Here is a 15478-nt window from a genome sequence, read left to right as displayed (position 1 = left end):
TGTCCTGTGTAAACAGAGGGAGAAGACAGGTTTATTGCCACATGTTACACAGGACGGGAGATAAGAGCCGTAGGGCTGATACAATCCTATGCTGCGGTGTTAACATAATACAGAGGTGGGGAAGATATTTACTTTCTATGGGGGCAGGAGGAGATTTTTTCAGGAGGCTCCGGGCAGCAGCAGCCGGACACAGACATAAGTTAGTACTCACTGTGTCTGAAGAAGAAGAAGACTGCTGCTTCTGCTGCTGGACGTATCCTCCGAGGCTGAGCTCATAACTCCCGCTGCTGTGATGTCTCCACCCCTTGTCTCCTCCCCACACGCTGTCACACTGTTGCGGAGGAGGAGGGGCAGGCACATGTCACTCTCCAGCGGGCCCTTACGATTTTATTCTGATGTAATGAACGGGCCCCTCCTTCGTGATGGGACCTGTTCCTTTCACCGAAATGAAATCGTAAGAGTCACACTGCCGTGAGTATATTAATTCCAGCGGCAGAGTGCGGGCCCCTTTTTTTAAAATTTATGCCCGGGCCCCTCACTGCAGTACCCCCAGTCCCCCCCTGATGGCGGCCCTGACACCTATTCATACAATAGTTTTTAATGTTATACCAAATGTGGGGCAGGAATCAGGTTGCTAGATTGAATGTGCAACTGTGAGTTTAGATGAAGATGTACCTTCCATTGGTCTTGTCCTGTACAGCAATCGCTCCCCCCCAGTAAACCAATATATGGAATATAGGAAGGAAGCTTAATGCTATCTTTATTCTTGAATACAGAGTTAATAAAATTAATGTTTTAACATATTACCGGTATATCCACAAGAGAGTCAGTGAAATAATTTAGTACCAGTGGATTAGCATATCAAGTAGTACAGTGAATTGTTGGAAGAGAGGTAAAAGTATATTAGCGGTAGTGTGAATTGCATGCCAAATTATTGTCCTTCTCTATACAGAGAGCCAGCACTATGACTCAAAAGTTATTTTAATGCATTTTTTTCTTAGTCACATGTTGCAATGATGCTATTGTAAACACTGAAATAAAGTTATCATGGTGAAAAAGCACTTTGTACTTTGATTCATTATATATTTTGTTCACAGGAAGATGTGGTTTCCATTGATCATGTTTGGAACATGTTTATTAGAGATATCTGGATTTAATGTTTATCGTTGGAAGACTGGAGGTAAAGTGTCATTATCATTGATCATATATTGCATTTTAATTTATACCAGTGTGAACTCCTCTCATAAGAACACATTCACAAGTCTATTATATTTACATTACTGCAGCAGTTAGGACAGTAGTAGCAAAAAAACAAAAAAAAAACAACTAAAGTGAATATTGTTTTTTCTTCTTCTTCTTCTTCTTCTTCTTCTTCTTCTTCTTCTTCTTCTTCTTCTTTTTTGTCTTCTTCTTCTTATGATTATTATTATTATTGAAGTGTACAGAACTCATCTCTATTCCATTCTATTCAGTTCTGTGGGGGTTTAGGGTTTATTAATAAAATAAATCTTAACAGTGTCTATATCAAGCAATTTTTGTTACTCCAGAGTTGTCTGATCTATATATACTCCGACAAGTCAAACACAAATTGTTGAGGACTTCCACTATTGTTGAGGAATATCCACTAGCCCTCAAGTAGAAGTGTTACATAATACATAGTGGCCATGCCCAATAAGGGAATGGAACTTCTATGATGGTTAAAGTGAATGTCCCCCCATTTTGTTTATTTTTTATTTATTGATTTAAATAGATCCAAATAATGTGCTGAATAATATCTTAGTATATCTTTATAGGCATTGGTGCTCCGTTTTTGTGACACAGATTTCAAAGTCAACTGCATAGACGTAGACTTAAATGATAAAATGTTGCCACCACTAAGGGGGTGTAAAGATGCTTATTGCAGGGAGAGTCAAATGTCTCCAGCCCATTGATGAATCCATGTAATGAAGAATATCCTGAGGATATTGGAAGGGATAGCGGGTATCATACCTAGTACTAGGTAGCTGTGACTAACAAGGTATCCACTAAATGTACCAAATATACTAACTGTAAATAAAATGGTGAACACACATTTTAAATGTTGTCTATCTACATAGTGTGGCACAAATGTAAAAAAATATATAAATTAAAAAATAAAGAAATATATATATATATATATATATATATATATATATATATATATGTATATATATATATATATTGACTATAATGTGTTATCAGTGTTTGGAATATAAGGCTTAAAGCTAGTTTTATATGTTTTTCAAAGAAAGTAACACAATACAATTTTTTTTTAACATATAGGGAAGTGTCAAGTGCAGATCACACATTCTGTGGGTTATTATGTACTTAACGAAGAGCTAGCTATCATTGAGTGTCCAGTCTCACAGTATATGCCGCTAGACCTTTCTACAGTTCTGGAACAGTCATTTAATTTGGTTTGGACTAGAAATGGTTCTGAAACTGAGGATACAGCATATGAGTCTAGAATACAAAGAAAAAAAGAAGCCCTGTGGTTCTTGCCAGCTGTAAAAGAGGATACTGGGATCTACACATGTATTGTGAGGTGAGTAATATAGGTGGCCCTCAGGGAAGGGCACCTGCTGAAAGGGAAAATTTATATATAAATACATTGAATTATGTAAGGCTACAAAGGGTTATAGGTGTTGTGAGAAGTACAGTGCAATGTTCTGCTTCATTTTGTAACAGCGGACAAACATTATAAAGTTATACATAAATTAAGGTGTGGCCTAGTTGATGGGATGAGTCTAAGGCTACATTCACACGACAAAAATGGCCATTAAAAATTGATCAACTGATCAACTGTCCTCTGGTCGGGGATTTCGCTCTAGGAGGAGCCCCTGATGTCACTGTCCATATATGGATAGTGACACCAAGGGCTCCTCCAGGAGCGGAATCACTGGCCAGAGCCTCGGCAACGCTCTGGCTGGGGATTCCGCTCCAGGAGGATCCCCTGATGTCACTATATATGCCCAGTGATGTGAGGGGCTCTCTCTAGGAGCAAAATCCCTGACCACAGCGTTGCAGACACTCTGGCCGCGGATTCCAGCTTCTTAAAACCCATAACATCACTGTCCATAAATGGACAGTGACGTCAAGGGCTTTCCCAAGACAGGAATCCCAGGCCATAGAACTTGCGAGGCTCCTGCCAGGGACTCCATAGTTGAAAGCCCTGACATCACTGTCCATATATGGACAGTGACGTCAAAGGATTCCCCGGGCTCAGTGCTTCAAGTAGTACTGTGCCCTTGGAGTGCTGTTGGCCAGGATCTGTTTTAAACGGCCGTCACAAAAATAGATTTCTGAAAAACTTTGTTACAAACTAATCCATTGAGATCTATGGGGGCAGTCTGGCTGTGAAAACGGCCAAAAATTGGACATGTCTTATTTTTTGACGGACAGTATTCAAGGGCTGTTAAAAAAACAGATGTTTTTCCCTGTGGTGTGAATGTAGCTTAAGGCTCTAGACAATCTGTACCTATATAGTCTCCTGAGATGTAAATTCGATACTGAACAAAGTATACTTTCCTCTAAACCTATATCATCAAAGAAAAGTAAAGGAAGACATAGAGATTCACAGGATAAACAATAAAATGATAAATAAAAGAAATATGCAATTAGTTTATTACACTCACAAACAAAACGCACCCTCGACCAGTTACCCGACTTCAGTATTGGCTAAGTGTAGGATTCTAGACACTGAACAATCCTGGAAAAAGTACTACAGACAAATTCACCTTGACATTACATGTAAATTACGATTTACAAGTAGGAGAACCAGTGCTGTCTTAGGTACCAGAAATATTAAAATGATTGAAAGATCTTATAATAGTTGCCTAGAGCTTTAGTGGTAAAAGTAAAAAGTCAAATGCATTAAAAATGAGCATTGAAATTTGCATATAAAATTATTTTTAAATATGGAAATAAATATTGTATTGCTAAAGCCTATATCAATACCTGGGGCATAGCTATAGGGTGTGCAGTTGCACCCAAGCTCTGGTGCCTGAGAGGTTCCAAAAGTGGCTCTGCCATATAAGAAGACACCAGTATGTTACAAATTTTACATTGGGGCCCAGGAGTTTCAAGTTAGGCTTCGTTCACATCTACATTAGGGTCCTGTTCTGACGTTCTGTCGGAGCTTCCCATCAGAACGGGACCCTGACTGAAACAAATGGAAACCATAGGTTACCGTTTGCATCACCATTGATTTCAATGGTGACGGATCCGGTGTCAATGGTTTCCATTTGTATCAGTTGTGCAAGGGTTTCCGTCGTTTTGACGGAATCAATACCGTAGTCGACTGCGCTATTCATTCCGTCTAAACGACAGAACCCTTACACAACTGAGACAAATAGAAACCATTGGCACTAAATCCGTCACCATTGAAATCAATGGTGATGCAAACGGAAACTTATGGTTTCTGTTTGTTTCAGTCTGGGTCCCGTTCTGACAGGAAGCTCCGACGGGACGTCAGAACAGGACCCTGACGCAGATGTGAATGTAGCCTTATGCTTAAGAGCACTTGTGTGCAAATCATACTTTCATATTCACTAATAGAAGCAAAAGCAAAAATAACTATGTCAAATTCTTAACAAATGCTGGAACATAGCAAAAAACTCAAAGTAGGTTTGCTTCTCTCCAATAGATCTAAAAGACATGGTAGCTCTGCGCTTCTCCAAAGCATAAGGGAAAAACACGACTGGGGTGGTTAAAAGTGTTAAAACAGTACTTGTGGTCCTAAGGATACAAATATTCCAGAGGTCAGCACATTGAAGAGCAATCCTGACCTATGGACCATTAGCAGAGCTACATTGACTTTTGATACTTTCTTGACATATGCTAGGAAGGCTGTAATGGGGTATGTGAGAAATAGTGTAAAAGAGGATCTATCAGTTTAGACCTTACATGGGAAATTGTTTCCCAATATCAAGTGAAGAAATATGTTAATTTCATTATTCATCTTGCCTACCATAGAAACCAACCATTTCTTTTTAGCTGTGGGTTGTCTTTTATAGCACCACAAAGGATATTGGCGTCTGTTGTCTTTTCATGTGTGACATAGTAGGTCTGTCAATTTCTTTATCCTCTGGCAGTAGATGGCACTGAAACCAAAATAAAATTTGTGCTATTAGAGATGGCATCTGAGCATGCACATTTCAAAATGGCATTGTCATGAGACAAAGTTGCTTTACAGGGGTTTTCCAGTTACAGAAAATTGCTGGTCTATCCTCAGGATGAGCTGATGGGTCGGGGTCCACATCCCGGCACCCCTGCCAAACTTCTGTTTTGAAGGGGCCGCAGCGCTTGTACAAGCTCTGCTTCCCCTTCATTTCTACTTGCTGACTGTGGATCTTGAACACACTTGTAGCAGCGGTTGAAGTGCATGGGAGAAGGCGGTAACTCTGTGAACTGCCGCTACAAGTGTGTTGACGATTCACAGTGAGCAAGTAGAAATTAAGGGGAAGCAGAGCTCGTACGAGCGGCGCGACTGCTACAAAACTGCTGATCGGCATGGGTGCCAGGAGTCAGACCCTCACCGCTCACGTATTAATGTCCTATTCTGATTGTAGGCATTCAATTTGTTGGGACTGGAAATCCCCTTTAACTATGGGCTTCTATAAGATTCCAAAGGTGTACATAGCCTTTAAATGCTTGGTGGGGTCGCATGACACATATATTTAATATTTGACACTAGCTTAAAGAGGCTCTGTCACCAGATTTTGCAACCCCTATCTGCTATTGCAGTAGATCGGCGCTGCAATGTAGATTACAGTAACGTTTTTATTTTTAAAAAACGAGCATTTTTGGCCAAGTTATGACAATTTTTGTATTTATGCAAATGAGGCTTGCAAAAGTACAACTGGGCGTGTTGAAAAGTAAAAGTACAACTGGGCGTGTATTATGTGCGTACATCGGGGCGTGTTTACTACTTTTACTAGCTGGGCTTTCTGACGAGAAGTATCATCCACTTCTCTTCAGAACGCCCAGCTTCTGGCAGTGCAGACACAGCCGTGTTCTCGAGAGATCACGCTGTGACGTCACTTCCCCAGGTCCTGCATCGTGTCAGACGAGCCGGCACCAGAGGCTACAGATGATTCTGCAGCAGCATCGGCGTTTGCAGGTAAATCGATGTAGCTACTTACCTGCAAACGCTGATTCTGCTGCAGAATCAACTGTAGCCTCTGGTGCCGATGTGGCCGACACGATGCAGGACCTGTGAATGACGTCACAGATCTGCACTGCCAGAAGCTGGGCGTTGTGAAGAGAAGTGGATGATACTTCTATACACAACGCCCAGCTAGTAAAAGTAGTAAACACGCCCCGATGTACGCACATAATACACGCCCAGTTGTACTTTTACTTTTCAACATGCCCAGTTGTACTTTTGCAAGCCTCATTTGCATAAATACAAAAATGGCCATAACTTGGCCAAAAATGCTCGTTTTTTAAAAATAAAAACGTTACTATAATCTACATTGCAGCGCCTATCTGCTGCAATAGCAGATAGGGGTTGCAAAATCTGGTGACAGAGCCTCTTTAAGGGCCCATGCCATGACCGTAAAAACACCCGTAATTACGGGACGTAATTACGGCCCGTAATTACGGGCCCATAGACTTCTATTGGCCACGGGTACCTTCCCGTTTGCTTACGGGACGATGCCTGGGCAGTTGAAAAATATAGAGCATGTCCTATTTCAGGTCGTAGAAGTCTATGGTGCTCCCGTAATTACGGGTGGCTACGTGTGGCTACGTATGTGCACCCGTAATTACGGGAGAGTTGCTAGGTGACGTCAGGGGATTCCCCTGTCTGCAGGCTCATGCCTGATTTGAATTTTTAAATAAAGAGAAGCAGATAAAACGGGTCCGTAAATACAAGTAGAATACGGGTGACAACAGACCCGTATTTACGGGCACGGGTCCGTAAATACTTTAAATACGGGTTAAAAACGTGTGACAAAGGACCCGTATTTACGCCAGTATTTACGGCCTCATGCACACGAACGTATTTTTGTCCTCCCGTAAATACTGGCGTAAATACGGGTCCTTGGTCACACGTATTCGACCCGTATTGCACCAGTATTTACGGACCCATGCCCGTAAATACGGGTCCGGTGTCACACCGAATTCCACCCGTATTTACAGGCACGTTTTCGCTGCAAAATTACACTGCAGTAATCGGCAGCCCTTCTCTCTATCAGTGCAGGATAGAGAGAAGGGGCAGTCCTTTCCGAGGTAAAAGTAAAATAAATTCCTACTTACCCGGCCGTTGCCTTGGTGACGGGTCCCTCTCGACATCCAGCCCGACCTCCCTGGATGACGCGGCAGTCCATGTGACTGCTGCAGCCTGTGATTGAACTGTGACTGGCTGCAGCGGTCACATGGGCTGAAACGTCATCCCAGGAGGCCGGACTGGAGGAAGAAGCAGGGAGTTCTGGGTAAGTATGAACGTCTTTTTTTTTTTACAGGTTGATCTATATTGTGATTGGAAGTCACTGTCCAGGGTGCTGAAAGAGTTACTGCCGATCGTTTAACTCTTTCAGCACCCTGGACAGTGACTATTTACTGACGTCGCCTAGCAACGCTCCCGTAATTACGGGTGCACACACATAGTCACCCGTAATTACGGGAGCCCCATAGACTTCTATTGGCCTGCCCGTGCCGTAATTACGGCCTGAAATAGGACATGTTCTATATCTTTCAATGGCACGGGCACCTTCCCGTAAGCATACGGGGCGGTACCCGTGGCCAATAGAAGTCCATGGGCCCATAAAAACGTGCCGTAATTACGGCCCGTAATTATGGGCGTTTTTACGTTCGTGTGCATGGGGCTGTACGGGAGGGAAAAAATATGGTCGTGTTCATGGGGCCTTAATCCTCAGACTCTGACAGCAATGACCACAACCTTCTATTTTTGACTTAAAACCATTTCTTATATTTATCCCTTTCTCTTTCCAAAATCATAGTCCATGCACTTCTTATAACTCAGCTCATTCACCCCCCCCCCTCCTATTTTTTGAATGACATACTTCTTTTTCAGTTTCTCCACTTTCAGCCTGTTACGCATGGACTGTAATCCAGCTTACTAACTCTAACCACCCTAGTTCTGACCAACTTAACTTCTGCCTACATATCCTCAGTAATGTGCAGATGCCCCCACACTTGAAACCTCGGTTCTGCCTGTGACCTTTTCCCTCTCTAACACTCTAGTCCACTCAACCAGGAGTTTTTCCAGGATTCCTATTATGTTTCTCCTCTCTGGGAATTCATTATATCCATCATCCATATGTTATCTGAATTATGCATATATATCAAATCCTGTTTGATATCAAACAAAAGTTTTTTGTTTTTTTTCTTGTTTATCAGTGTTTTCTGGAAAGCTGATTAAGTCATTTGTAGCAAGGAATAACTATTTTTATATTACTTTTTAAAACATAATTTCACTATTTTTTTTTCAGAAATGCATCATTCTGTGTTGAAATATCAATGTCTCTTAATGTCATGAGTGACACACCGACATCCTTCCCCTATATTAAATATGAACAAATTGCTTTTGAAAACACAGAGTTTGTGATGAATTGCCCTGGTTTACCAGACTTTACCAAAGATCATATGAATGTGAAAATAAATTGGTTTAAGGTAAGATGTTTACTGTATGTGATAACTGTTAATGTACTATGTAGCATTTTTTTTATACTGTTAGTAAAACTTGTATATTCTCTTTCAATTCACCTGTAGCACCATCACAGGAGAAATAAGGCATTACATGGTGCCTATTGAAAACAGTGTCCTGTCCGTGTAATGCATGGACACGCTAGGTTTGCCAGAGATCGAGAGGCTCTGTAGCCTCTCTTCTCTATAGCTAATTGATAGAGGCATACCTCTCAACCCTCAAGTATTGCAAACAGGGACAACAGATGCGGCAAATTTAAGCCATGCCCATTTCCCACCCAATCTCCACCCATACACACCCTGTTCAGCCCAAACAGTATATTGCTCCCATAGTGCCTCCCCTCAGTTTAATGCGCCCTAGTGCCCCCACACAGTATAATGCCCCTTAGTGCCTCCCACGCACAGTATAATGCTACCATAGCTGACCCCCACACAGTATATTTCCCCCATAGTGCCTCCCACACAGTATAATGCCCCCATAATGGCCCCCCACACTATATTACCTCCATAGTGGCCCACACACAGTATAATGCCCCATAGTGCCTCCTACAAACACAGTATAATGCATTCATAGCTGTCCACACACAATAAGATGCCCCATAGTGCCCCCACACAGTATAATGCCCCATAGTGCCCCCACACAGAATAATTCCCACATAGCTGCCCCCATACACTATAATGCCCCATAGCCCCTATAACTGCCTCATACAGTATAATGCCCCCATAGAGTAAAATGCCTATATAGATGCCCCCATACAGTAAAATGCCCCATAGCGGCCCCTACACAGTTTAATTCTGCCATAGCTGCCCACACACAGTATAATGCCCCCATAGATGCCCTCTATACAGTATAATGCTCCCATAGTTGCCCATACAGTATAATGCACCCATAGCTGTCATCTATACAGTATAATGCCCCCACAGTTGCCCTCATGCAGTATAATACCCCCATAGAGCCCCACGCACAGTATAATGCCCCCATAATGTCTCCACACAGTATAATGCCCCCATACTGCCCCCACACAGTATAATGCCACCATAGCTGCCCACATACAGTATAATGCCTCTATAGTTGCCCCATACAGTATAATGCCCCTATAACTTCCCCATACAGTATAATTCTGAATAGCTGCCTCATAAAGTATAAGGCCCCCATAGCTGCCCCATACAGTATAATGCCCCATAGCTTCCCCACAGAATATGATGCCCCAATAGCTACACCATACAGTATAATGCCCCCATAGCTGCCGCATACAGTATAATGTCTCTATACAGTATAATGCCTCCTAGCTACTCCCGTACAGCATGATGCCCCATAGCTTCCCCCATACAATATAATACCCCTATAGCTGTCCCATACATTATAATGCCCCATAGCTGCGCAATACAGTATAATTCCCCAATACAGTATAATGCATATAGAGATGCCCCCACACAGTATGATGCCCCCATATCTGCACCATACAGTATAATGCCCCCATAGCTGCCGCATACAGTATAATGTCGCTATACAGTATAATGCCTCCTAGCTACTCCCGTACAGCATAATGCCCCATAGCATCCCCATACAGGATAATGCCCCTGTGGCTGTCCAATACAGTATAATGCCCCAATACAGTATAATGCCTATATAGATGCCCCCACACACAGTATAATGTACACATAGATACTTCATACAGTACAATGCCCCTATAGCAGCCCCTACACAGTATACTGCTGCCATAGCTGCCTCCACACAGTATAATTATCCATGGCTTCCCTTATACAGTATAATGGCCCCCATAGTTCTCCCCACACAGTATAATGCCCCCATAGTGCCCCCACATAGTATAATGCCTTCTAGCTGCCCACACACAGAATAATGCCCTGATAGCTGCCCCATACAGTATAATGCCCCTATAGATGCCCGATAGAGTATAATGCCCCCATAGCTGCACTATACAGTATAATGCCCCATAGCTGCACCATACAGTATAATGCCTCCTAGCTGCCCCGTACAGCATAATGCCCCATAGCTGCCCAATAAAAGTATAATGCCCCTATAGCTGCTTCATACAGTATAATTCCCCATAGCTGCACCATACAGTATAATGCCCCCATAGCTGCCCCCATGCATTATAATGCCCCTATAGCTGCCCGATACAGTATAATGCCCCCATAGCTGCCCCATACAGTATAATGCCCCATAGCTGCACCATATAGTATAATGTCCCCATAGGTGCCCCCATGCATTATAATGCCCCTATAGCTGCCCCATACAGTATAATGTCCCATAGCTGCCCCATGCAGTATAATGCTCTCATACAGTACAATGCCTTCATAGCTGGCCCCATAAAGAATGATGCCCCTATACAATATAATGCCCCCATAGCTGTCCCCTGAGGATGCAAAAACAGTTAAAACCACGACATACCACCTGCAGCCCGAGACAGTGGGACGCTGCCCGGAAACCGGGACTGTCCAGCTGAATCTGGGACATTGGATCTGGGACGGTTGGGAGGTATGTAGGGGTCCTGAATGCGGCACTATATTAATCCAGACACAGCCCAAAGACAAGAGAAATGCAACTTTGGGAAAGGAAGCATACCCTTTTTTCTTTTTAAATGCCCCTTAAAATTACTTTATACATTTTTTTAACCACTTTAAAATAAAAGCTCCTAATTCTGGTGCAATGTCACACAGGACAAGCAATCTTGCCAGCAAAGGTTCACTCCCTAGCAATCTGTGACATCCAGACACCTGGAGGAGAAGTCAGATGTATTTTTCTAACCTCTTTTCTCTCTCGATCTCTGCAGCATGGACAGTTAAACTAAAAATTATAGAAAAGTGTATAGTATGTATGTTTTCTAACTGTACGAGAATAATAAAAAAATAAAACTAATTTTAGGGCACTTTACATGATTAAATGTGTAAAAATGTGTAGAGCAGATTTTGTTTTCTTTTTACTTCATGAATGTGCTAAAACCCTAAAAATACCAAAATAAATACATAAAAATTCTATAAAAATTGTACTAAAAAAAAAATGTCACCAAAAAAGAAGAACCAAATGATCTTTAAAAACAGTTTCTTAAAAAAGAGGTCACCTTCTCAGTTCCTGCAGAATCTACTTTGAGGTTTCTGTTTTTCCCCAGTGGATGGCGCAAGTTTTCTTTGTCTTAAACAAGTTTTATAGCCGTTAGTAAAGCATGTCAGAAATGCAGAAGTTAACGTGTGTTTTTTTCATGTGCTATGCATATGAATACGATCTAAAAAATTCTAGCTTAAAGATAATGAATTAACTTTTTCCTAATACATTTATTGAGTAACAACCAAGATAAAATTATGATGAATACAATCCTGATACATTTTTTCTATAATTAAAGGTTTTTATTTTTCCTGAATTTTTCTTATTTTTCCAAAAGAATAGTGACTATAATTCCTAAATATTATCATGAAGCCTCCTTCACGCACAGATTTTTTTCCTGGCAACTTAAACTGCATAAAAAAAACTCTTCTTGAAACGCCAGCTTTACTAAGATGTAACATGCGTTTTTTATGGCGTTTTTAGTGTAGTTTTTAATTTGGCGTAAATTGTAAAGAAAAATCCTATGGGAAAAACGCCTGACAATTTTTTTATACCCTGAGCATGCTTCGTTTTTATAAACAATGCCACTGAACACAAAAACAAACACCACAAACCAAAACGCAGTTATATTTAGTGATTTTTCTATTTCACTATAGACTTTAATGTTACACCTGGCCGCACTAAAAAACACAACAAAAAGCGCAGTTAAAAGAACATCTTTAAAAATGCCATGAAAAATGTGCAAAAATGCAGCAAAACGTAGTGTGTGAACCTAAAACTGGAATCACACGTGCAGTTTTTGTGGCAGTTTTTTGGATCCAAGGAGAAGGAAAAGTTTAAGGCTGGGTTCACACACCCTATTTACAGACGTAATTCGGGCGTTTTAGCCTCGAATTACGTCCGAAAATACGGCTCCAAAGCGTCGGCAAACATCTGCCCATTCATTTGAATGGGTTTTACGATGTTCTGTGCCGACGGTCATTTTTTTTGTAAAAAAGATGCCTGCGTCAAAAAAGTGCATGTCACTTCTTGAGACGTAAATTGAGCCGTTTTTCATTGGCACCATTGAAAAACAGCTCAAATTACGTCCGTAATTGCCGCCGCGAAAAACGCGAGTACGAGCAATTTATGTCTGAAATTCCGAAGCTGTTTTCTCCTGAAAACAGCTCCGTAATTTCAGCCGTGTTGGACGCTGCCGTGTGAACATACCCTAATAGAAAATACTGTTACTTCTGTGATGAGCGTAAAAAACAGCAGGATAACTGCATGTGTGATTCCAGCCTCATAAGGTAGCCTTTTTATTTCCGTGCATTCTTTTCTATCCTATTCTTTGTTTCTTACTGATGCTTCCATTCTGTACTTTCTTCATTAATGAACCAAATGTTATGGACCATGTCGTGAATAATTTGTGCCACAATCAGATTATTACAGGCTAAACTGCTGTGCAGAATCTAAGAAAAATTTTAATATAGGGGATGTAGAGGAGAAGAAAAAAAGTTTAGCTTGAGGGGGCTGAGTAAGGTTCAGCTGCAATACCAGCCGCATCAATGGACAACAGTGGCTCTATTTCTGGAAACATATTTGAATTTTTTTCTAATCCTGCACAACCTTGTTAACCCCAACAAGACGGCAGTAATTGAGGGAACCCCCAAGCTGCAGTCCCCAAAATAGTCTCCAACATGTGAAATGTGACAGAATATGCAGCAACCCGAAGGACTGGAGTAAATAGTTGAGGCAATGCTTGTCAAAACTTTTCCAGGCAGTGAAGCCCTAGACCAGGAACAAACCTGTTTTTTTCATATCTACACCCACAATAGACACAAAATAATACCCGCTTATTTCATTCATAGTGTGTTATACATGCACAATAATAAAATAGAAATCATCGTTCTGTGCAATTATACAGATGAAGTAATATATGGATATGTCTCTTCTCTTAATAGGATGGAGAACCTTTGCTTAATGACAGCGCAAAATACAGATACTTCGACGGGACCAAATATGCGTTGATAAATAATGTAGGCCATGAGAATGAAGGCTATTACAAATGTCAATTGATGTTTTCTCTTGAGAATATAGATTACACCATTTCAAGGATTATCCAACTTCGGATTGTTGGTAAATTGAATATTACAAATACTGACTACATTGCATAACAGAATTTTTTGTGTGCAAGCTGTTCTTGAAAGAACATATTATTTTGAAATTACTTTTCTAAAATTATTGCATTTTTTGACTGTTCCATGATTTCTCTTGATATTTATAGATCAAGGGAAGATACAACACCCTATCATTGTGAATCCTAATCGCAACACCATAGCAGCTGCCACAGGTATTATACATTTGCCCCAGGATTGTGTCATGATATGATAGGTAATATACTGATACTGTTAGGGCACATTCAGACGTGGTGGAATTGCTGTTGAGTTCCGCTGAGGACAGTCCGCAGTGGAATTCTGCAGCAGACGTTTTTTACATTGGTTTCTATACATTTTTAGGAAACTTAGTTCAGACGTTGCGGAAAATAACAGTGCGGAATTTAGGCTGCGATGCAGAATTTTCCCTCTGCAGCATGCTCATTACATTGCGGAGAAGAAGCGGAATTTCACTGCGGATTTCAGCCTTTGCAATGCAAAAACTGAGATCTGTGGCAAGTCCGCTGTGATATCTGCAACGTCTGAATTACCTGTCAAATATGAAAATGTTGGTGCAGATTCGTTGCGTAATTGCCCCGAAACTGCACCAACATTTGCAGCGGAAAAATTCCGCCACGTCTGAACACGGCCTAACTGTTATAAGACTTGTCTCTTTTAATATGGAATAAATGTTCAAGACACAGCTGGCTGCATAAATGCTACTTTATGTTTTGAGTAATCAATGGACAATCTACAGCATTATCAGAATTTTTATTTATTTAGTGTTCTTTTTTATTATGATATGACAAGTGTGTTTTCATATTTTAAAAGGTTCCAAGCTAGTCATCCCATGCAAGGCACTTACAGGCCATGATGACAGTGATTTCATGTTATGGTGGGTGGCAAATGACTCTTTTGTGAACGACTACTCTAAAGATGGCCGTGTGACAGAAGGAATATTACGGTAAGTGATCTTTATATCATTTTAAAGTGTATCTAGGACATTTTTCAAGTCTTAGGTAGGCAACCAGTATATCACAAAGCACTGTTAGGGTATGTGCACACACAAAATAAAAAACTTCTGAAAATACGTAATTTTTAGAAGTTTTTTAGTCAAAGTCGCGTTTTTCGCAGCGTTTTTAACGGCCGTTTTTGGAGCTGTTTTTCTATAGAGTCTATGAAAAACAGCTCCAAAAATGGCTGAAAAAGTGACATGAACATTTTTTTCGCCTGCATTTTTTTACGGACCCGTTTTGAAAAACGGGCGCGTAAAAAACGGCCCGTCGGAACAGAACGCCGTTTTTCCCATTAAAATCAATGGGGAGATGTTTGGAGGCATTCTGCTTCCATATTTTCAGACATTTTTCGGGCCGTTTACGGCCTGAAAAATGGCCGAAAATAGCCCGTGTGAGAGGTCCTGGTGGTGACTTCAGCAGTGCTGCTTATGTTGTGCTGCTCCTACCTACTCTGCCATAATGAATACATTCTTTTGGTAGAAATGGTTGATGTCTAACCATTTTTTATTTCAAATTGTCATAATTACTTGACATCTCATAATTACATGACTTGCCAGTTCACAAACTAATAAAAC

The 15478-nt window shown here is 41.1% G+C and overlaps 2 protein-coding genes across 2 annotated transcripts in view; one reads left to right on the top strand and one right to left on the bottom strand.

Moving 5' to 3' along the window:
• Positions 1–15478, bottom strand: part of RPL31 (ribosomal protein L31) — a 171824-nt gene that overhangs the window by 59490 nt on the left and 96856 nt on the right. The gene's annotated exons all lie outside the window — the stretch shown is intronic.
• The window catches only part of LOC142740932 (interleukin-1 receptor type 2-like), a 48795-nt gene that overhangs the window by 8346 nt on the left and 24971 nt on the right, over positions 1–15478 (top strand). The window contains exons 2-7 of the mRNA XM_075850344.1: positions 1098–1180; positions 2302–2563; positions 8475–8655; positions 13696–13870; positions 14019–14084; positions 14719–14851. Of these exons, the coding sequence (XP_075706459.1) occupies positions 1102–1180; positions 2302–2563; positions 8475–8655; positions 13696–13870; positions 14019–14084; positions 14719–14851 (896 nt within the window). The 5' untranslated portion in view covers positions 1098–1101. The remainder of the gene's footprint in view (positions 1–1097; positions 1181–2301; positions 2564–8474; positions 8656–13695; positions 13871–14018; positions 14085–14718; positions 14852–15478) is intronic.

This window comes from Rhinoderma darwinii, chromosome 2 (genome assembly GCF_050947455.1).
Source record: "Rhinoderma darwinii isolate aRhiDar2 chromosome 2, aRhiDar2.hap1, whole genome shotgun sequence".
Taxonomy (NCBI): Eukaryota; Metazoa; Chordata; class Amphibia; order Anura; family Rhinodermatidae; genus Rhinoderma; species Rhinoderma darwinii.
Note: the sequence above shows the minus strand (reverse complement) of the source record. Positions and strands in the feature narration are given on the sequence as shown.